Source organism: Pithys albifrons, chromosome 14, assembly GCF_047495875.1.
Source record: "Pithys albifrons albifrons isolate INPA30051 chromosome 14, PitAlb_v1, whole genome shotgun sequence".
Lineage (NCBI taxonomy): Eukaryota > Metazoa > Chordata > Aves > Passeriformes > Thamnophilidae > Pithys > Pithys albifrons.
In genome coordinates, this window is record NC_092471.1 from 20757681 (window position 1) to 20781314 (window position 23634).

Consider the following 23634-nt stretch of genomic DNA (forward strand, 5'->3'; position numbering starts at 1 on the left):
TCCCTTTGTCCTGTCTCTACATACCCTTATTAAAATGGTAGATAAAAGGCAGTTCTGTTGCTCTCCCATCTTATTTCTTCCCCTCTCTGAGTGATTTTGCTGTTTCCTTCCCGGGATTTCCAGGTCAGGGTGTGCAGAGTCAGGTGCACAGAACAGGTCAGAGCCCACAGGGAGCCAGGGTCTCTGTGCTGGCTCCAGTGGAGCTTTGGAGAGGCAGCACTCCCATGTTATTTTGGGAGCCTTCCTCCTCCCAGGGCATTCCCAAATGACCCCCTGCTCCTTTGGGGGGTGAGAGGAGGCAAACCCCACTTGTCTCTTTTACCCCCCAGCCCAAACCACTCCTCCCCAGCAGGTTTCCTGAACCCCCCCTGTGCTGGGCCCTGCTGGCAGCCCTGCAAGGGGAAACCTTTTGTGGTGTGAAACCACAGGGCTCTGAATGCTTGTGACCCCTTCTGGGTTGCTTGTCCCCTCTGCAGCCACCAAATGAAGGTGCTGCCACTTCAGGAAGTGTCCAGGAGGCACCCTGGTGCTTAGTAACAAACAGCCAGAGGGTCTCCTTTCACACAGCCAGAGGGTCTCCTTTCCCACAGCCAGAGGGTCTCCTTTCCCACAGCCAGAGGGTCTCCCTTCACACAGCCAGAGGGTCTCCCTTCACACAGCCAGAGGTTCTTTCACACAGCCAGAGGTTCTCCCTTCACACAGCCAGAGGGTCTCCTTTCACACAGCCAGAATTCTCCTTTCACACAGCCAGAGGGTCTCCTTTCACACAGCCAGAGGGTCTCCTTTCACACAGCCAGAGGGTCTCCTTTCACACAGCCAGAGGGTCTCCTTTCACACAGCCAGAGGGTCTCCTTTCACACAGCCAGAGGGTCTCCTTACACACAGCCAGAGGTTCTCCCTTCACACAGCCAGAGGGTCTCCTTTCACACAGCCAGAGGGTCTCCTTTCACACAGCCAGAGGGTCTCCTTTCACACAGCCAGAGGGTCTCCCTTCACACAGCCAGAGGGTCTCCCTTCCCACAGCCAGAGGGTCTCCTTACACACAGCCAGAGGGTCTCCTTACACACAGCCAGAGGGTCTCCCTTCACACAGCCAGAGGGTCTCCTTACACACAGCCAGAGGGTCTCCTTACACACAGCCAGAGGGTCTCCCTTCACACAGCCAGAGGGTCTCCTTACACACAGCCAGAGGGTCTCCTTACACACAGCCAGAGGGTCTCCCTTCACACAGCCAGAATTCTCCTTTCAAACACCACTGTGGTTTATTATTGACAAACAGGGAGGGAGAGGCAGGATGGGCAAGGTCAGGTTTTCTCTACAAAATCACCATCAAACAGGAATTGGCAAACTGGGTCTTGCCAACAGGCTCGTGGTGGGGTTGTGCTCAGACCAAGGAGCCACCTGAGCCCTGGATTTCCTAATCCAGCTCCTTTTCCTCTGGGATTCTTGCCAGGGATCCATCCTGCCCATGCCCTGTGGTCCCACATAGAGTGGGAGCTTCTTGGAGCAGTGGGAGGTGGTGAGTTGAAGTCACAGACTCCATTTGCCTGTAAATGTGGACAAATATAGAAACACATTGAATTCTGATTCTTTTATAAGCAGAATCAATTAAAAAATACCCTTTTACTCATGTGTGTGCACTGGAACATCTGAGTGTTTATCAGTTTTCTCCTTGGGCTTTATTTTTCCCCCAACAAACACAGCCAGGTGTGGGGCAGAGCCCCCAGCAGGGCTGCAACACACACACAGTCACTCCAGGAGGTTGGGAAACTTATGGAAACTGATGGAAAATGGGCTGGTCTGCATATTCCTCAGCTCCTGCTTTCCTTGAAACCCATTTGTCTTTCAGAAATATGATTTGTTGGTAAAACATTTGCATTTCAGTGAAAGCTGAGCTTAAAAACACACCCAGCTCCTGGGAAATGTTTTAATTGCAGGTCTCTTCTCCTGTTTTCCTCTCTCCATTTTTTAACATGGGAAGGTGAAAAGGGAAAAGAAGAAAAGCAGAGAGAGGGAAAAGAAAGAAGGGAAAACTAACAGGAAATCATCAAAAAATTCCTAACTAAAACCTTTTCATGTAGGTTTTCTTAAAGTTTTGGCAAGAATGAAGGTTAGAATACACATGGACTCATGGATTGGGTTGGAAGGGACCTTCTCAATCATCTGCCATGGGCAGGGACACCTTCCACTAGACCAGGTTGCTCCAAACCCTCTCCAATCTGACCTTGAAAACTGCTGGAAAATCAGTGGGGGGATTAATATTGTCCCTGTGAATTTGGAGAAGCTCTTTGCCATGTTTTGGGTTGTCCTAGAGGCTCTTTCAGCTCTTCCCCACTGCCCTTTCCACCTTCATTTGACCACGAGGACGTTGCTGTGCCCTCACAAGTGCCATGGAACTTGTTGTCCCAGTGCCCAGGGCATGGCAGAGCTCGGCCTGGTTGGCAGAGGGAGCTCCAACTCCAGGCATCAAATCCCCTTTGGAGCTGTGGCTGTACTGGTGATCCCCCTTCCAGGACCATTCCAGAAGGACATTCCAGCTGCTGGAGAGCCTGAATTGAGGCTGGCTGCTTTCCTGGAGGGGCACACCTGGATTCTGTGCCTTTCCTGCTGCCAGGCAGAGACTCAGCTGCTTCCAGGTTCCACAGGGGGTTGGGAAGGTGAAGGCTGGATTATTGGTTTCAGCCTCCCCTGGATCTGAACCACCTCTGCCTTCCCTTTCTTGGGTTTACCAACTCTCCCCTGGAAGGAGGAGCAGTCCCTGGCCCCTCTGGAGCTCCCCTGGAAGGAGGAGCAATCCCTGGCCAGCCTGGAGCTCCCCTGGAAGGAGGAGCAATCCCTGGCCAGCCTGGAGCTCCCCTGGAAGGAGGAGCAAGCCCTGGGCAGCCTGGAGCTTCCCTGGAAGGAGGAGCAATCCCTGGGCAACCTGGAGCTCTCCTGGAAGGAGGAGCAAGCCCTGGGCAGCCTGGAGCTCCCCTGGAAGGAGGAGCAATCCCTGGCCAGCCTGGAGCTCCCCTGGAAGGAGGAGCAATCCCTGGCCAACCTGGAGCTCCCCTGGCCCTGGGAAGGGACACCTGGAGCCCATGGCTTGGCTGGAGCTCCCACCAGTGCCTGCCCAGGACACCTGGTTCCCAAACCTGGGGTCACACATGGTCACCTGCATGTGCCACTCCCAGGAGGGGTGACCATCACCCTGGAGTCAGGAGCCTGGGGAAGGTTTCCCAGGAAAAGGGGAAGAGGAGGGAGTCAGGTTGGTCACACAGTGAAGCTGTTCCTGCCCATCTCTCCCCACCACAGGCAGGAGGAAGGTCCAGGCCACTGATGCCATACCTGGATTTCATCCTGACTCCAGTCCCAGCAACACAGAGAGGTGTTACCAAAGCTTTTTTTTTTTTCTTTTTCAGCTGGGAATTGTCACTCAAGGTCCTCTCCCTCTTCTCCCCATCCCACATCCACCTCAAAGTGACCACACCTCAGCCTTCCTTCCCTTTCCACACACATCTCCCCATGTTCCACCCCAAGACAAACAGCCAGAAGTCACTTGGTTTTCCTGCAAGGAAATCAAAAATCCTGTAGGGATGTGAATCCCTTTGCCCCTCCTGCAGGGGAGGTCAGAGCTGGGCCTGGGGGCCCTGTGGTGCTGCAGCTCCTTCAGGTGCAAAGGCAAAGGTGTTCCAGGCAGGACACAGCCGTGGGTGGGAGAGGAGCAGAGGGGCCCTGCTGTCCTGGCCAGTGCCTTGTCCTTGGCCCCACAGGTGACGGGTTCAGGCTGAGCTGTACTTGTTGCTCAGGCGGGAGCTGCTCCGGTCCAGCCCCAGCTCCTGCCCCGTGGCCTTCCACTTCCCAACTGATCCCTTCTCGTCCGTCGGGGACGGGCTCAGCGCCGGCCTCTGGCACCAGCAGCACAGGCAGGACTGCAGGGACACAGGGAGGGACAGTCACAGTGCTGGGGGACAGGGATGTGCCCACCCTGGTGCTGCCAGGTGACCCTGGGCAGTGCCAGCCTGGGAACTCAGCCTGCACTCCTGTCCCGGGAGCAGGTTTTCCAGGATAGGGCTGGTGTGTGTGGGAAGTGAAGATACCAAAACCTTGGGCACTCTCTACAGTTGTGTTTTCTTGTTCTTTGGGGGCAGAACATACAGGGTCAACTCTTTATTTTGCCACAGGGGAAGGGAGGTGACTCCCATCTCATTGCATCCCATCCCATCCCATCCAATCCCATCCCATTGCATCCCATCCCATCCCATCCTATCCCATCCCATCCCATCCAATCCCATCCCATCCAATCCCATCCCATCCAATCCCATCCCATCCCATCCAATCCCATCCTATCCAATCCCATCCCATTGCATCCCATCCCATCCCATCCCATCCAATCCCATCCCATTGCATCCCATCCCATCCTATCCCATCCCATCCCATCCTATCCAATCCCATCCCATTGCATCCCATCCCATCCTATCCCATCCCATCCTATCCAATCCCATCCCATCTCATGCTATCCTACCCAATCCCATCCCATTGCATCCCATCCCATCCCATCCTATGCTATCCTATCCAATCCCATCCCATCCTATGCTATCCTATCCAATCCCATCCCATCCTATCCCATCCCATCCCATCCCATCCTATGCTATCCTATCCAATCCCATCCCATCCTATCCCATCCTATCTCATCCCATCCTATGCTATCCTATCCAATCCCATCCCATTGCATCCCATCCCATCCTATCCCATCCCATTCTATCCCATCCCATCCCATTGCATCCCATCCCGTCCCATCCTATCCCATCCCATTGCATCCCATCCCATCCCGTCCCATCCTATCCCATCCCATTCTATCCCATCCCATCCCATTGCATCCCATCCCATCCCGTCCCATCCTATCCCATCCCATCCCATCCCATCCCATCCCATCCCATCCCATCCCATCCCATCCCCTTCCTTTCTCAGGGCTCCACTACTCCTGAAAATTATGTCCAAATAAGTTGGACTCAATTTTTGGAGCTGCCCCAGTCCCTGGTCTGGGGGTTTGTGGGGATGCTCCTGTTCCAGAATGACAGGGAAGTTTTGTCCTAGATCCTGCTCTGCCCAAAGCCTCCCCATAGCAGAGCATGGAGCTCTGGTGTACTCGGAGCTGGGATGGGACATTCCTATCAAGGGGAGATTTGGGATGAGAACGAAGATGAGCTGGTGTCCCTGGGCCTGGTGTCTGGGACCAGCCAGCCCAGCCAGGAGCTCTGGAAGGGTCACTCCTACCTGGAAGCAGTTCTTGAATTTGCGGCTGACGAAGTAGAGAGCCACGGGGTTGATGCAGGAGTTGAGGGAGGCCATGTTGATCCCAAAGTAATCCATCACCAGGAGGAAGCTGAGGGGAGACAAGAGCGTTGGAAGCTTGTGGAGAACTGAGGGAGAGTTCCCAAAGTGCCTGGCCTGGGGTGCTGTCCCCATGGAGGGTCAGTGGCTGCCAACAGGAAGCCAAGCACAAAGTCCTTTCCCAGGAAAAACCACTTTTTCTTGCACATTTTCCCGAGGAATCCAAAGCTCAAGCTCTGATCTCCCCTGGTGACCACAATGTCCTCAAGCTCCAGCACAGCAGCTTCTGCCCTGAACTGGTTGTTGGACTGTGGGTGAAAGGAGAAGGGAGTCGGGCACCGACCACATGGGCACAGCCCCAGGATGTGCCACAGTCCCTTCAGCCCTGCTGGGAATGTTTCCCTGCCCTGGAGACTTCCTCAACCCACATCTTTACAGAGGCCCTTCAAAACTGAGTGTAGCCCCTTCTCGTGGTCCCTCACACCCGCTCTGTGCCCACCAGGGGGGCGATGCCATCTGGAGAAGGAGTCACTGACACCTGGTGCTGGAAGGCAACTCCACCAGCCTGTGCTGGCCCCACTGGCACTCCCAGCTCGGTGCCCACCTGCTGGGGCCCTACCTGGGGCCCTACCTGAGCAGCTCACATCTGTTGGGGTCTGTCTGGTCGTAGATGGTCTTCTTGAGGATGCGGCTGAGGTGGAGGGGCAGCCAGCAGAGTGCAAAGATCACCACCAGGCAGAACACGGTCTTGGCCACCTCCCGGCGCTGCCAGCACAGGGTGTGTGGGGCACAGGGTGAGCACGGGGGAGCAGGAATATGGAAATATGGAATTGTGGGATGAGCTTGGAAGGGAGCATAAAGATCACCCGTTTCCAACTCCCTGCCATGGGTAGGGACACCTTCTGCTAGGCCAAGTTGCTCCTAAATCCTGCATTGTGTGATCCAGGCTGGAGAAGGGGAGAGGGAACCAGCAGCTCAACATGGACCAGACCCTTTCATGCCCCTTCCCACTCTTGCTCTGGGGGCTCTACTGGGATGACATTCCCTGGGACATGGGGATCTCCTCCATCCACCCCTCACATGCTGTTATTGCAGCAACTGGCTGGTCTCCCTCAGGAATCATTCCCAAAGTGTGGGATGGGACAGTGAACTCCTTATTTTTCCTACATGCCTTCTCTGGGATTCTGCACATCCAGCATTTGGTCCAGTTTGGTGTGGCACAACCAGAGACAAAGGACCATAAGAAACTGAGAGTGAAGATGGTCCTTGGCTGTAAAGTGGTTGGGATTGTCCTTGAGGCTGGAGATGGCGGAGCTGAAGGCCCTTCTCCTGGTTTAACCCTTGCATGGATGTGCCAAGATCTGCTGTGAGGCTTTGCCAGCTCGTACCTGTCCCATTCCCCCCTCCACAGCTCTCCCTGCTCCTTGGGAGGGCAGAATTCCTCCCTTCTGGACCCCTCACCCGTTTCATGTGGTCGTTCAGAGCGATTCTCATGCCGTTCCTCTTGCTCAGCATCTCACAGGACATGAGGGTGTAGAAGATGCCAGTGCACACCAAGGGCAGGCAGAAATAGAAGCCAAAAAGCCACCAGTCCTTCACATCCCTGTAGAACTGCGTGGGAAAGGAAGAGCAGCTGCAAACTGGGCAAAGGGCAGGGTGGGCAACTGGGGGAGGAGCTGGCCCAGTCCCACTCTGCCTGTGCAGACACTCTGGGGGTGTGAAAGGTTCCAGCTCCTGTCCTAAGCACATGGGGGATTGTCTTCCCCTAGAGCTGCTGCACAGGTTTCACCTGAAGGTGTAAGGACTGGCTTAAATAGAATTATGGAATCATTGAATCACAAAGTCATTAAGGTTGGAAAAGACCTCCAAGACCATCAAGTCCAACCTTTGCCTGAACATCACCATGTCCTCTAAACATCTGGCTGCCAGCCCCAGGTAGCCCTCTTGGAGGAGCTTGTTAGGCATGGTGGGACAAGTCCTGATCCTTTGAGGGTCTTCCTTCCCTTGTTCACCAGACCCTGAGATAAGTCCTGATCCTTTGAGGGTCTTCCTTCCCTTGCTCACCAGACCCTGAGATAAGTCCTGATCCTTTGAGGGTCTTCCTTCCCTTGTTCACCAGACCCTGAGATAAGTCCTGATCCTTTGAGGGTCTTCCTTCCCTTGCTCACCAGGCCCTGAGATAAGTCCTGATTCTTCATGAGGGTCTTCCTTCCCTTGTTCACCAGACCCTGAGATAAGTCCTGATCCTTTGAGGGTCTTCCTTCCCTTGCTCACCAGGCCCTGAGATAAGTCCTGATTCTTCATGAGGGTCTTCCTTCCCTTGTTCACCAGACCCTGAGATAAGTCCTGATCCTTCATAAGGGTCTTCCTTCCCTTGCTCACCAGACCCTGAGATAAGTCCTGATCCTTCATAAGGGTCTTCCTTCCCTTGCTCACCAGACCCTGAGGAAAAGGTTACCTGTGTAGGCAGCTTGTGGGGACACTCTTTGGCCTGCTGGGACAGTGTAGGAGGTTCTGAAGCTTCCTGATGTGGGTGGTGAAGCCCAACCCAGCCTCCTGTTTCTGGTCCCACATTCAACCTCAATCTGCCCCACATCACTACAATTCCTGTGCCCTGTGCTTTGCCTGCCCCTGCTCTCCCTGCCTCGCCCCATGCCAGAAGCCACCCCAGGAGCACCTACTCCTCTGCCCAAGGAGGGAGCTCCCTGGTGTCCCGTCCCTGGCAGAGGGGCGGGAGGGCCACGTACCATCATGAAGCTGGACTTCTGCTCGGAGGCCAACATGCACACCCACAGGTGCTGCTCCCAGTAGCTGAGCTCCACCATGTCGAAGGCGATGGCCTCGGGCACTGCCAGCACGATGGCCACTGCCCAGATCAGCACCACCTCCACTGCCTTCCACAGGGGGATCCCGATGCCCTGGATCCGGCTCCAGGACGCCACGGCCCGGTACCTGCCCAAGGGGTGGGGACACCACGGCAGCAGATCGGCAGGAAAGGGGTGAGAAGGTGCACGTTAGACTTGTCCCCAAAGGGCCTTCCCCATCCACCTTCCTCCACCACCCCTGGACCTTCCAGTGGAATGGGAAGCTCAGTGGGTGAGCGTGATGGGGGCTGTCCTTGCCCAGTGTCCACTTGCCACCCTTCCCCACCTCCCCACCTGTTGTTCCAGCACATTCTCCCCTCAGCCTTTTCCAGCAGGATGTAACTCCATCACCCAGCTCAGTTCCTACTGGATTTCAGCTCCACAGAACAGCAGCCTGTCCCCACCTCAGAACTGGCCTGGCACCAGGCTCTGCCTTCTGCTCACAGCAAAGGGACATGTGAGAGACACGGGCCAGGCAGATGTTGATTCCTACCTGTCAATGCTGAGGGCACAAAGGCTCAGGACAGATGTTGATTCCTACCTGTCAATGCTGAGGGCACAAAGGCTCAGGACAGATGTTGATTCCTACCTGTCAATGCTGAGGGCACAAAGGCTCAGGACAGATGTTGATTCCTACCTGTCAATGCTGAGGGCACAAAGGCTCAGGACCGTGATGCCCACAGAGGCTTTCTGGATGAAGGGCACCAGCTTGCACACCTGCACTCCAAAGGGCCAGTCCTTTGCCAGGAGCTGGGGAAGAACCACAGGTTACCAGGCTGCTTTGGGAATGTGTGTCCTGCTTCCCAAACCAGCAGGTGGGTCCCCACAAGGTGAGAGGAACCCGCGGAGAACAGCTGAGAGCACTCTGAGGTTCAGAGGGGTGTGAGCTCTGCAGTGGTTTGGGGGTACTGGGAACCTTTCATTTTCCAAGGACTCCTGGTGAGGTGAGTGGACACATGAGTGAAGGATGGTCCAGACACCAGGTCCTGACTCCAGACCCTGGGTGGTTTTGAATGGATCTGAGTCCTAAACACCACAATGGGCTTCTTGGGGTTGTTTTCACAGGGAAAACAGGTGTCATGTCTGAAACAGCCCAAACCCAGTCCCAAAGCTCAAGCCACGTGTCCTGAGCCTTTGTCACACTCTGCTCCTCGACCACACTCACATTCCCTACAGAACACTCAGCTGGGGCAAGCAGGGGGGACTGGGAACAAGGTGCCCTGAAGGCAGGACAGATCCAGGCCTGAGTTCGAAGTCCTGATATCCCCATGACACCTGGAGCCCATCCTGAGGTTACCCCCACTCAGAACCAGCCCCCTCTTCAAGCTCTTTTATTTGGCCTCAGCAGCAAGAAAATCATGGATTCATGGAATGGTTTGGGTTGGGAGGGACCTTAAAGCTCATCTTGTTCCATCCCTTGCCATGGGCAGGGACACCTTCACTAGACCAGGTTGCTTCAAGCCCCATCCAACCTGGCACTGAACATTCCCAGGGATGGGGCAGCCACAGGAACTCAGAGAGATCCTGCCCAAGGCACTGGGGCTGGTGGGAGAAGTCCCCACCCCTGCCAGGCCCTCTGTGCCACCTTGGCCCTACCTTGTACACGTTGATGGGCAGAGCAATGAGGATGTAGAGCAGGTCCCCGAGGGCCAGGCTGGCGATGAGGACGTTGGGGCCATTCCTCATACACTTGTTCTTGTAGATGATCCTCAGGAGCGTGGAGTTGCCAATGATGCCCACGACGAAGATGGTGCAGGACACGATGGTGTTGATGTACTTGAAGACGTGCCTGATGTCCGCGGGCTTGGCACACACGGGCAGCAGCGGCGGCTCCGAGCTGCTGCCCCCAGGGATGCCCTCGGACAGGTTGGACACCCTGGCATCCTGCAGGAGGCTGGGCTGCACCAGGCTGTACCCCTGCTCCAGGCTGAGAACCTCTGAGGGGATGGTGCTCTCCTGGAGAGCCCAGGGGGTCTGGCTGTGTGCCCTGGAGAAGAGGCAGGTCAGGAGAACGGCCACAGTGGTGGGAGCTGGGAGTCCTGTCGTGGAACACCAAACAGGGAAGCTGCTACTGGGAGTCCTCATAGTGCTCATGGGATGTCCTTGGAGTCTTGGTTGGATCTGTAGGTGGAGAAAGAATCACAGAATCATAGAATGAACTGTGTTGGAAGAGACCTCCCAGATCATCAAGTCCAACCCTTGGTCCAACTCCAGTCCCTTTACCAGATCATGGCACTCAGTGCCACGGCCAAGCTCAGCTGAAAACCCTCCAGGGATGGTGAATCCACCCCCTCTCTGGGCAGCCCATTCCAATCCCTGAGCACTCTCTCTGCAAAGAATTTCTTTCTGCTCTCCAACTTCAATTTCCCCTGGCAGAGCTTGAGCCCATCGTGCCCCCTTGTCCTATTGCTGAGTGCCTGGGAGAAGAGACCAACCCCCACCTGGCCAGAACTTCCATTCAGGCAGTTCCAGACAGTGCTGAGGTCACCTCTGAGCCTCCTCTTCTCCAGCCTGAACACCCCCAGCTCCCTCAGCCTCTCCCCACAGGGCTTGTGCTCAAGGGCTAAGGGAGGGAACTTTGTCAGCAGAGGAAGGAGGAATGGGATTGAATGAAAGCAAACTTGGTCTGTTCAGCCTGGAGCAGAGGAGACTGAGGGCAGAGCAGCGGGGTCTGCAGCTCCTGCCAAGGGGCAGGGAAGGGGCAGCTCCAACCTCTGCTCTCTGTGAAAAGGGACAGGACCAGGGAATGGCTGGAGCTGTGCCAGGGCAGGGACAGCACCCAGGGAATGGCTGGAGCTGTGCCAGGGCAGGGACAGGGCACAGGGAATGGCAGGAGCTGTGCCAGGGCAGGGACAGGGCACAGGGAATGGCTGGAGCTGTGCCAGGGCAGGGACAGGGCACAGGGAATGGCAGGAGCTGTGCCAGGGCAGGGACAGGGCACAGGGAATGGCTGGAGCTGTGCCAGGGCAGGGACAGCACCCAGGGAATAGCTGGGGCTGTGCCAGGGCAGGGTCAGGTTGGATCTCAGGCAAAGGCTCTTCCCCCAGAGGGTGGTGGGCACTGACCAGGCTCCCCAGGGCAGTGGGCACAGCCCCAAGGCTGCCAGAGCTCCAGGAGGGTTTGGACAACACTCTGAGGGACAGGGTGGGATTGTTGGGGTGTCCTGAGCAGGGTCAGGAGTTGGACTGGATGGTCCTGGTGGGTCCCTTCCAACCTGAGATGTTCTATTTTATGATTCTATTCTATTCTGTGAATTGCTGGAGAACTGACCAGAAATGATGCCCAATCTGCTCCTGTCAGGTCAGAGTGGCTGCCCCTGCAGCAACCCTGGGAGGTTGTGCTGCTAAAATGAAACAGGCCAGTTCAGAAAAACCAACTCAAAGGAGAAGTGTCTCAGATGCAGCACCTCAGTGACTGAGGGCACCTCCTGGGCTCGCCAGGTGTGTGGGAGCTGTGACTGCCCCTCCTGCCCTTGGCACTGCTGCTCCCGTGGCCAAGCCAGATCTCTTTTTACGTCCACCCCACTCCTGTTTATAATCCCAGAATCCCTGAGGTTGGAAAAGCCCTCCCAGCCCCTGGAGCCCACCCTGTGCCCGATGCCCACCTTGGCAAAGCCCTCTCAGCCCATGGAGCCCACCCTGTGCCCAATGCCCACCTCGGCAAAGCCCTCCCAGCCCATGGAGCCCACCCTGTGCCCGATGCCCACCTTGGCAAAGCCCTCTCAGCCCATGGAGCCCACCCTGTGCCCAATGCCCACCTCGGCAAAGCCCTCCCGGCCCATGGAGCCCACCCTGTGCCCGATGCCCACCTTGGCAGAGCCCTCCCAGCCCCAGGAGCCCACCCTGTGCCCGATGCCCACCTTGGCAGAGCCCTCCCAGCCCATGGAGCCCACCCTGTGCCAGATGCCCACCTTGGCAAAGCCTTCCCAGCCCATGGAGCCCACCCTGTGCCCGATGCCCACCTTGGCAAAGCCTTCCCAGCCCATGGAGCCCACCCTGTGCCCGATGCCCACCTTGTTCCCCAGCCCAGAGCACTCAGTGCCACGGCCAGTCCTGCCTTGGGCACCTCCAGGGCTGGGCACTCCAACCCTCCCTGGGCAGCCCCTGCCAGGGCCTGCCCACCCTTTCCAGGCAGAAATTCCTGCTGCTGTGCCCCCTGCTCCTGCCCTGGCCGAGCCTGAGGCCGTGCCCTCTCCTTCTGTCCCTGTTTCCTGCCATGGGGACCCTGACCCGCCCCACTCCTGACTCCTGCCAGGGATTGCAGAGTTTAGTTTTGGGCAGTTCAGTTCCCAACTGAAGTTGCAGTTTTAGGGCCTCTGTCAATGCCTGCAGGTCTGGGCAGTTCCACAGTCCCAGCTCAGGGTCCACAGAACCAGCAGAGCTTTTTCAGTTCATTCCTGGGAAAACTTGAGCTGCTCCCACATCCCCCTGCCCAGCAGATCCCGTGGGCTGCCCTGGGCTGCCTTCCAGTGCCAGGCACAGAACTGCTGGGAAAATACCACAGCATTTTTTTCCAGAACTCCCTGCCACCTCATTCCAATTCATGTGCAGCAGCACAGCCACTCCTTCCCCATCCTCATCCTCATCCTCATCTGCTTCCTCTCCAAACCCCCCATGCCCATTCAGCTCCATCCCCAGGGATATAAATCTCCCGGTGCTCTTTGCAGGAAAAGGTCTCTCAACTCTCCAAGGCTCTCCAAGGCTGGAGCTCTAACAAATATCCCTGGAATGGATCAGGTTCTGGTGATGCTTCCAGGCAGGACAAGCTGAGCTGCTGCTCCACAACCACAGGAGAAAGCTGAGGGGGGTGGTGGCACCGCCCTGGAGTGATGTGAGTTTGAGGAAGGGGTTCTGGATGATCCAGATCTGGAAATGAGCCCAGAGAGGGAACAGGAGAGGGCAGCAAAGTGCCAGTCTGTGCCCCAGACAGGGATGGATCTGCCTTTGCAGCTCTGAAGGGAGGAAAAGTTGCTGTGCCTGGAGTGGGAACTGGAGCCTTTCGGGATTCCCTGGGATGTGCCGTGCTCCAGAGGAGCCTGTGGGGCAGGATCAAGGAGCCTGCCTGGGATCAGAGCTGGGACTCAGACTCTGCTCTGACTCCGCCAGGCAGAGCTGGGATCTGAGCCCAAACCTGAATCCCGGGACCTGCCCCCCAGGACCATCCAGCCAAGGCACTCCAGGGCTGGAATGTGGCTCTCCCTGCCCCAGGGATCCCAGGACTGAACCTGTGGTGGGAGCTCCGACCCCACTGTGGGAAGACACGGCCAGGCCCACCAGGAGTCCCACCAGGTACAAGCACAGCTCCTCCCGAGCACCCGGGCACATCCCCTGTGCCAGGGGCCAGCTTTGTGTACAAGCACAGCTCCTCCCGAGCACCCGGGCACATCCCCTGTGCCAGGGGCCAGCTTTGTGGGAATGCCTGGGCACCCAGTTGTGCTGGGAAAGGGAGAGGAAAGGAAGGGAGGAGATGGATAAATAACCCAAAGGAGCACAAACCTGGACACAAATCCCTGCTCTGACCTGTTCCAGGGACTTCAGGCTGTACCCTTGCTGAGGTGCTCAGCTCCCTGTCCTGCTCCCCCGGGGACAGGTGTCCCATGGTGGGTGTCCTGAGCTCCCCACCACAGGATTGCAGGTGACAGGGGAGAGCAGACCCAGCTCCGAAATGCTGCCTGAGATCCCTGAGCAGCTTTGGATGGCCCAGACATGGATCTGACCCTCGTGGCTGGAGGACTGTGGTGGCTCCTGGAGCCAGCACTGGCAAAGGGCACCAGAGAATCCCTGCAAGTCACTCCCTGTGTCCCCACAGCCACGGGCTGCTTTTATCTGCCCATCCCAACCAGAGCCCAGCGTGGCTGCTCAGCCCTGGGGGCTTGGGAGGAGAGCTCATGTGAGTGAGGATCACAGGACTCAGCTCTGGTCCATGACACAGCTGCAAAGCACTGCAGAAAAACAGCACTTTCCCCTCATCTTGCCCAAAATCCAGCAATTTAGGCAAATTGTTTCCTCCTGCCCAACAGCCCCTTTACTCCTTGCCCTCCACGTGCCTCTCACACCTCAGAGGGCTTGAAAGCACAGCCCTTCCTCAGTTTGGGGGCAACTGAGGCACAGAAGCAGCAAGAAGATTGTTGAGTGTCTGGCAGATGTCAAACCAAAGCCAGCATTGCTTGTCCCAAAACCCTCTGAGCTTTCCTCATGTTGCTGATCCTTTGCCTGGAGGGACCACCCCATCCCACCTGCCTGGCTGAGGAGCTTCTCTTAATTATTGCCTTTCACCCATGGGAGTGGAAATCTCACCCTGTGCTGAGCCCAAAGCACAGCTGAACCCACTGGAATCCTGACATGGAGATCAAGGAATGATTCCCAGAGACAAAACGAGACAAAACCATCCCCATAACCCTGTCAAAGCCTGAAAGGTGCCGTGGGTGGGTGGGGGAATTGGGACCCCTGGGAACCAGCAATGCCTCTGCAGCCCGGGCAGCATCCTCAGCTCCAGCCAGTCCCTCTGCCTTGGAGAGCAGCTCCACCTGCCAGACCCACCTGTCCAAACACCAAACACACCTTTCCTGTGCAGAAATACCCCTTGCAAGGGAATTCCCATGCGTGGGGGAAAAGAGGGAGAGAGTGGGGTGGGAACTGCCCAGCTGGTCCCTGCCCTCAACCCGACCTGGGCAAGGAGGAGTTTCTCCCAGAGGTGTGATGGATTTCTCCTCATGAACCCTCTCCCTGCTCAACTCCTGGACCTTGTCCAGGCACCCTGGTCCCCCCAACACCTCCCTCTGAGCGAGCTGGTCACGGAGGGACCTGAAGAACGTGCCAAAACTCACCCTGAAGCAAGAAATCGTTTTGTTTGCGAATCGGCGCACGGAACAGCAAAGCTTTTCGTTGGAGTCGAGTTTACCTTCTGGTACCCGCGGATTTTGGTGCTCTGGGATCACCTTGTGCCCTTCTCACGTCTCCTTAGCCCCGCACGGGGCTCGGGGCATGTCCCGGGACAAAGGGCGCGGTTTAGACCCCCGAGGTGGCTCAGGGGGATGTTTCTCCCCTCTGGGACTCGCTGAGCAGCCTGGAGTGGGTGGTTTTATAGAAACTCGCTGCGCTCCCCCGAGCGACCAATGGGTGAGGGTGGGATGGGAGGAGAGGAGAGGAGGGAGAAGCGGGAGAGGAGCAGCAGCGCGAGGGGAAGGAGCGAAAATCCCAAACAAATAAACAAACAAACAGCGCTGGAGGGGCGGGCAGGGCTGGGGAAGGCAGAGAGGGTCGGGGTGATGGACCGGCAGGAGCCACGGGGTGGGCTCTGGGGAAGGCAGAGAGGGTCGGCTCGGGGTGATGGATCGGCAGGAGCCACGGGGTGGGCTCTGGGGAAGGCAGAGAGGGTCGGGGTGATGGACCGGCAGGAGCCACGGGGTGGGCTCTGGGGAAGGCAGAGAGGGTCGGGGTGATGGACCGGCAGGAGCCACGGGGTGGGCTCTGGGGAAGGCAGAGAGGGTCGGCTCGGGGTGATGCCCTGGCAGGAGCCCCTGGCGGGGCTTTGGGGAAGGCAGAGAGGGTCGGGGTGATGGACCAGCAGGAGCCCCTGGCGGGGCTTTGGGGAAGGCAGAGAGGGTCGGCTCGGGGTGATGGACCAGCAGGAGCCCCGGGCTGGGCTCTGGGGAAGGGACCAGCAGCTCCCAGCAGGTCCTGGGAGAAAAGACATCCCAGTCTCTCTTCCCAGGGTGTGTAATGCCAGGTGGTGCACCTGGAGCTCCTGAGGAGAAGGTTGGGAGCAAGGAGTGTGCTGGGGACAAGGCAGGGACCTTCCAGCAGAGATGATGGGGCATGGAAGGCTTTGCTGAGGCGCTGGAGAAGGACAAGCCTCACTGAGCCCTGTCTGGGAGAAGGTCCAGGTGGAGCAGGTCCAGGTAGAGGAGATCGAGGTAGAGGAGGTCCAGGTAAAGGAGATCCAGGTGAAGGAGATCCAGGTGAAGCAGGTCAGGAACATGTTTCTGACCAAGCTCCCATCTCCAAGAGGTTGCACCAGTGTCTTTTCACACCCCAGCTCTGGTTTTGTTCTGCTGTGGTTTCTGAGCAGCCTGAGCTGCCTGCAGAGCAGTGTCTGGTTGTTCAAGAGTCAGGGTAGGGCACTCCAGGGCTGAGCAGCTCCTGCTGCCGTGGGGTCCCACCAGCCCTCCATGAGCCACGTGTGCACTCCAGTGTCTGACCCTGACCCAAAGCCTCCTCCCTGCCCTCCACCTGCCTGGGAACAGAAGATCACAAGCAATGCTTCAGGGGGCTCCTTCTGCCTTCCTCAAACCACAGGAACCTGCAGGGAATTTGTCCAAGCCCACGGACAGAACCTCTCCCAAGCTCCTTGGCTCACCTGCTTGGAGAGGCAAGTTCCATTCCCTGCCTTGATGTGAACCCACCTGCTCTCAGGAATAGGGACTGACTGGGGGCAGGGGGCAGCAAAAAGTGCCAACTCACAGGATCATGGGTGGCAACATGACCCTCTGGAAAGATGGTGTCCTTCCCCCTGAGATGCCCTCACTCTGGGAAGGAGCCTGAACCTCTCCTTTCTGTCCTTATTTTGGGGCAAAGGGGGCCCTGCACTGAAGTGGAGTTGCACCATGACAACACATTTCTGAGCCATCCAGGAGTCCAGGGCAAGATTTGTCCCATCCCTGGGAGTGTCCAAGGCCAGGCTGGACAGGGCTTGGAGCACCCTGGGCTGGTGGGAGGTGTCCCTGCCCATGGCGGGGGTGGCACTGGGTGGGGTTTAAGGTCTCTCCCAACCCAAACCATTCCATGTTTTGGTGATTCTTTGATCTCTGCTACTTATGGGACAACTGCAGAAGGTCATGATAAATTGCTGGTATATTTATATCCCTTTTTCTGCACAGATCCCAACACAGGGATGGATTAAATTCCCTCTCACCTCAGGATGTGGCCAAAAATGCCAATGAGAATTGGACCAGCTGGGTCAAGGTTTGCAAACAGGCCAGAGATCATTTATATCAGTTGTTTGGGAACTTTCTTCCTTCTTTGTGTGAAAGCAAATTATCTGTGTCTCTCCGCTGGATCATTTCCATGATTCCTTGGAGATCTGAGGAATTAGAGCTGTGGATAATCCAGAGAAAATGGTGTCTTTCTTCACTCATACCCTTGTTGGTCGGCACCGACTCCTGGCTCAGAAGAGCTGAGAACAAACCCTCATTCAGACACTTCATCCCAAACTGGAAAGCCCATCTGAGGGATCTGTCACTCTGCCATCCCTCTGTGGCTTCTCCAACCTTGGCCAAGCCTGCTCTGGAGCTCTGGAGCTGGAGATGTGACAGCACAGAGTGCCCAAGAGCTCCTTGGTCCTGCCAGCCCAGGTGCCAGGAGCACCACGGGTGCTGGGGGAGCTGCTTTCCTTGCTCTTATTCCAAAGCTGCATATTTGGGGTGGAACTGGCACTTTATGTGTTTATTTTGAGAAAAGAGCTGCTTGTGGGCCCTGCTGGAGGATCACATTTCTCACTTTCTTGATGGCATCAGACTGGGAGATTTTTCTGCCTTTTCTCCAGCTTCGGTCTGGCCCATCCATGAGTGTGTGGCAGCCCCTGAGGATGGGCACAGAGGGCAAAGCCAGGCTTAGGGGGCAGGGCTGGGTGGGCACAGCCCAGCTCTGGCCTTGCTTTGGGGCAGTCAGGTGGTGCCTCCCCATGGGCTGCTCAGTTCTGCTCAGGGATGTCTCCAACTTGCCCAGTTTGTGTCCCAAAGCTGACTCTGCCCCTCGTGCAGCATTTCTGTGGGTGCTGGGACACTGAGGCTGCACTTTGGGCCAGCAAACCAGTCCATTACCAGCTGGAGGCTTTGAAGGGCATCAGGAGCCGACCCCGGACTGTTCTCTGCCCACCCACAGCCCCAGGCAGGGCAGGAAACCTCCCCCCACCAGTTCATGTCCCCAGGGCAGACCCAAGGCCTGTCCGTGCTCCTTTAACCCCTTGGCCTCTCTGGGGGGCTGCAGCTCCTCCTTGGCTCTCTGCCCCCAGCAGGGCAGGCCCTGGCAGCCCTGGAGGGGGGTCCTGCACCCACTCTGGGCCGGTCACACTCCTGCACGTGCCAGGGGCATGAATGGCCCTCTGTGTTCTGCTGGACACCAAGGATGGGCCCAGCCCCCTCCCACCCCCAGGAAACACCGACCTTGTGCCCCACAGGGTGTCCTTGGCACGTGCTCCACCTCGGGGCTGGCGTTGAGTCACTTCAATCATCAGCATGAAGAAGCTGCCTCTGAAATAAGTCACAGTCCAGTCCAGCAGCAGCTGGGCAATAACTCTCTGGGAGCTGTTTTGCTCTTACTTTTTGTAACTGATGTGCCCTTGGATGTGCCCAGGGATGTGCCCCGAGATGTGTCCAGAGATGTGCCCAGGGATGTGCCCAGGGATGTGCCCTGAGATGTGCCCCAAGATGTGCCCTGGGATGTGCCCAGGGATGTGCCCCGAGATGTGTCCAGAGATGTGCCCAGGGATGTGCCCAGGGATGTGCCCTGGGATGTGTCCAGAGATGTGCCCAGGGATGTGCCCAGGGATGTGCCCAGGGATGTGCCCCGAGATGTGCCCCAAGATGTGCCCTGGGATGTGCCCTGAGATGTGCCCAGGGATGTGCCCAGGGATGTGCCCTGAGATGTGCCCAGGGATGTGCCCAGGGATGTGCCCTGAGATGTGTCCAGAGATGTGCCCAGGGATGTGCCCAGGGATGTGCCCAGGGATGTGCCCTGAGATGTGCCCCAAGATGCGCCCTGGGATGTGCCCAGGGATGTGCCCTGGGATGTGCCCCGAGATGTGTCCAGAGATGTGCCCAGGGATGTGCCCTGAGATGTGCCCCGAGATGTGCCCTGGGATGTGCCCTGGGATGTGCCCAGGGATGTGCCCTGGGATGTGTCCAGGGATGTGCCCTTGGATATACCTATGGATGTGCCCTGGGATTTGCCCCAGGATATGCCCAGGGATGTGCCCTGGGATGTACTCACAGATGTGCCCTGGGATGTGCCCCGAGATGTGCCCTGGGATGTGCCCTGGGATGTGCCCTTGGATGTACCCAGAGATGTGCCCTGGGATGTGCCCTTGGATGTACCCAGAGATGTGCCCTGGGATGTACTCACAGATGTGCCCTGGGCTGTGTCCAGGGATGTGCCCTTGGATATACCCATGGATGTGCCCAGGGATGTACTCACAGATGTGCCCTGGGATGTGCCCTGGAATGTGCCCAGGGATGTGCCCCGGCTGGGCTGGCGGTCCCTGCCAGGCCCCCCATGGCTCTAACTCCCCTTAATGACCCTGAGCAGCCTCCCTGAGACCCTCCAGGCCTGGAGCTCCGTTTCAGTCCCAGGCTCCAGGGAGTGGCCACGAGGATGGGGAAGGGGCTGGAGGGGCTGGATGAGGAGCAGCTGAGGCCACTTGGTGTGTTCATCTTGGAGGACAATGAGGGCAGACCTCGCTGGGGTCTCCAACATCCTCAGGAAAGGGGCAGCTCCAACCTCTGCTCTCTGTGAGCAGGGACAGCACCCAGGGAATGGCTGGGGCTGTGCCAGGACAGGGACAGCACCCAGGGAAGGGCTGAAGGTGTGCCAGGGCAGGGACAGCACCCAGGGAAGAGCTGAAGGTGTGTCAGGGCAGGGACAGCACCCAGGGAAGGGCTGGAGCTGTGCCAGGGCCAGGGACAGGGCACAGGGAATGGCTGGAGCTGTGCCAGGGCAAGGACAGCACCCAGGGAATGGCTGGGGCTGTGCCAGGGCAGGGACAGCACCCAGGGAAGGGCTGGAGCTGTGTCAGGGCAGGGACAGCATCCAGGGAATGGCTGGAGCTGTGCCAGGGCAGGGACAGCACCCAGGGAAGGGCTGAAGGTGTGTCAGGGCAGGGACAGCACCCAGGGAATGGCTGGAGCTGTGCCAGGGCAGGGACAGGGCACAGGGAATGGCTGGAGCTGTGTCAGGGCAGGGACAGGGCACAGGGAATGGCTGGAGCTGTGCCAGGGCAGGGACAGGGCACAGGGAATGGCTGGAGCTGTGCCAGGGCAGGGACAGGGCACAGGGAATGGCTGGAGCTGTGCCAGGGCAGGGACAGGGCACAGGGAATGGCTGGGGCTGTGCCAGGGGTTGGATCTCAGGCAAAGGTCCTTCCCCCAGAGGGTGGTGGGCACTGACCAGGCTCCCCAGGGCAGTGGGCACAGCCCCAAGGCTGCCAGAGCTCCAGGAGGGTTTGGACAACAGGACAGGGTGAGATTTTTGGGGTGTTGGACTGGATGATCCTTGGGGGTCCCTTCCAGCTCAGGGCATTCTGTGGTCCTGTGGGCCTGTGTTATCCCAACAGCAGGGAGTGGGCTGTGGAAACACATCCAGGAAATGTCTGGGAGGAGAGGACACCCATGGAGACATCCCATGCAGGGCCTCTCCCTTGGACCTGCACAGGAAAACTCAGCAAGTCCCCCAGGAATTCAAACAGGTACAACATTATGGAAAAGAGACCCTGGGGACTTGCAGGACCAAATCCTTTGGGAATGTGCTTTTCCAGGCTTTTCAGCCAGCACATCCTCCTGCTTTTGGATGATTGTTGTTGTCTGGCTGAAATGCTTGGTGTGTTTGTAGGCAGGGATCCTCTGGGAAGTGCTGAGGCTCTGGGAATGCTGACATGGAACACTCAGACCCTGCCTCCCAGCCTGGCACCTTCCCTGGCATCGTTTGAAATAAATAGCTAGATAATTGTGCCTGCATTTCTAGTCACAGCCCTTACATCCTGCTGCCAGCATTCCCTGCATCCCCTTTTTTTGCAGAGCTCTGGAGTCCTGCAGAGCAGCTCTGGCCTCTTCCCAGGGGTGTTTTTCTGTGGCAAATGTTTTCCTTCATGTCACTCTCTCTGATGCTGCTGATCTTGGAACTTTGTCTCATCCTTTACCCTTTCCAGGCTGATCTCCCTCCGTTTCAACCCCTGGAGCAACCAACCAGTGTAGGAGTGAGGAGCAAAGAGCACAAAAGGTGGTGCCAAGACCTCTTCTGCCTTCTCCTCCTTTCCTTTCTTATGGAGATGCTGAGCCTGAAGTCTCAGAGATGGTTTTCAGGGAAAATGCCTCACTGGCCTGGGAAAACTTGGAGGCAGTGGGATGAAACCCCCCATTTCATCCATGTTGCTGTCCCTGATGCCCACCCTGACCTGTTCCAGCCCAAGAGGAATTCCAGGTAATATTCCTTGGATCCCACACTACGAAAGCTCCAGCAATCCCAGGCTGGATCGCACCAAACCGCTGACATCCCCTCATGTAAAGAGCCAGAAAATAGGGATTATTTCAGGGTCTGTATCCGCCCCTGTGCCCCCTCCTGCCGGTGGGTGAGTGAAGGATCAGGCACACGGGATGCCAGAGGACTGTCCCTTCCTCCAGGGAGAGGCTCTCTTGGAAAAATCCAGCAGCAGCCCCTGCCGTTCCCACGAGCCCGCGCTGACCCCGCGCTCCGAGTCCTTTCGCTCAGAACTCCCTTATCAGCCGGGCCAGCCGAGCGGAGTCGGTCAGAGGGTGAAAAGGGGGGTTTGCAGCCCCGAGGGGGGGCCCAGCAGCGGTGACACTGCCCAGCTGCTCCTCTGGGAAGGTGGGACACTCCCTGCTGGTGCCACAGCTGAGGGTGTGTCTGCTCTGAGAGCTCCTGCTCCACGTCGGATAAACTGGGGCTCGCGAGGAGCAGGAGCTTCTTGGCATCTTCATGTGGCCCTGGTGGCAAAGCTGCAGAGTTTGGGGCCACTGTGCCCCCCCGGGTGCAGGGAGGCTTGAAGGGGGTCCCAGAAACTGTGGGCACCTCTGTGTTCCAAAGGTGATGTCTGATGGAGGATGTTGATCCTGATCTTGGTGATCCTGACTTGGAGTCCCAGAATCAGAGTTGGTGAGGTTGGAAAAGGTCTTTGAGATCATCAAGTCCAGCTGTCAACCATCACCATGTTCCCCACTAAACCACGTCCCCAGGTGCCACATCCACATGTTTTTGAACATTCCCAGGGATGAGGATCCCACCACTGCCCTGGGCAGCCTCTTCCAGTGCTGGACAACCCTTTTTGTGAAGCAACTTTCCCTTAAATCCAATATAAACCTCTCCTAGTGCAACTTGAGGCTGTTTCTTCTCATCCTGCCCCTTGTTCCCTGCAAGAAGAGCCCGACCCCCACCTGGCTCCACCCTCCTTTGTTTCTCCAGAAACCCCACAAGTTCTGAGTGTTCTCCAGAGGCAGAGGGGAAGCATTTTCAGGGAATTTAGGACCACAAGGTCAGGATTCCTGCTGTCAGAATGGCTGGTGACTTCAGGTGACAGAGAATCCCCCCAAAGTGCTGGTGGAACACCCCTCCTCACCCAGGGCTCTCCCCCAGCTCCCAGAGGACCATTGTGGCTCCTTTAGGATCCACAGATTGCTCCAGAGCTGAGCAGGTGGACAGTTTGGACTTGGCAGTGGGGCACAGGCAGGATTGAAGCTCCAGCTCCTGGACTCTCCCAGGCTCTCCAGGTGTGCTGCTGGAGCTGCAGGTGGGACAGGCAGGGGGTGGGACAGGCAGGGGGTGGTGCTGCCCATGCCTGTGTGAGCTGTCACTGCTGTGACACCTCCCGGGGGTTGGTTTTGGTGTGTTCTGCAGCTCTGCAGGCTCAGCCTGAATCCCTGGGCTGCCTTAATGGCTCTGCCTTGTCCTGCTCCTGGATCCAGAGGCTTTCCTGCTGGAGAATCCCAGAGCTCTGGCTGTCTTATTCCCAGAGACAATGCAAGGATGTTCTGCCTGTGGGGCGGAGGGTCCTGCCCTGGCCACCTCGATGCACGTTTGTTATGGAATCATGGAATGGTTTGGGCTGGAAGGGACCTTAAAGCCCATCCAGTTCCACCCCTGCCATGGGCAGGGACACCTTTCTGGGTTGCTCAGAGCCCCAGAGTGAACTTCAGTGCATGAACACAGAAATGTTGGTTTTGTCAGTGTTTTCCTGTCCATTTTATGCATCACCAGGTGCCTCTCCCTGGGCAGTTTGGGAAGTCCTCCTGCAAAGCTCTGCTGGGAGCACTGGGGCCAGCAGCTTCTCAGCCTGGTTCAGGGTGGGCTGCTGCCCTGGCAGCAGAGCTGAGAGGTAAATATTACACTGATTTCTCTCTTCCAGCTCTTTAACTGAATCCTAAATCCTGTGGGGTTTAAAGCTGACAATATCCAAGGCCCTGACAGAGCTGAGCAAACTCTCCTGCCCCGTGGAATTGTTACAACTTCTACATAACCCTTTGCTTTTGTGCACTGTGTATATTTGTAAGTACTAATGATTTAGTTTGACAGAAAGTGGAAGTGGAATTGTGTTGGGTTTTTAAGTGGATTTGTGCTGTTTTTTTAATGTCTGGATGCTCTTTATGATCATTTATTTTTGGGGATCTGTTTCCTTGAAGCAGCTCAGCCCAAGCACTGTGAGTGTTTTGACTTCAGGAGCAAAGTGGGGTGTGA

General features: G+C 57.2%; 1 protein-coding gene across 1 annotated transcript; it reads right to left on the reverse strand.

Annotated features, from left to right (window-relative positions):
* Nucleotides 1-1247: 1247 nt before the first annotated feature.
* Nucleotides 1248-15299, reverse strand: LOC139678312 (endothelin receptor type B-like). Its single transcript, XM_071569015.1, has 8 exons — nucleotides 15003-15299; nucleotides 9773-10297; nucleotides 8814-8926; nucleotides 8060-8264; nucleotides 6774-6923; nucleotides 5944-6077; nucleotides 5256-5364; nucleotides 1248-3910 (listed from the first exon to the last, which is right to left on the reverse strand). The coding sequence occupies exons 2-8, from the start codon at nucleotides 10268-10270 to the stop codon at nucleotides 3761-3763; spliced, it is 1359 nt and encodes a 452-aa protein (XP_071425116.1). The 5' UTR covers nucleotides 10271-10297; nucleotides 15003-15299; the 3' UTR covers nucleotides 1248-3760.
* Nucleotides 15300-23634: the final 8335 nt, after the last annotated feature.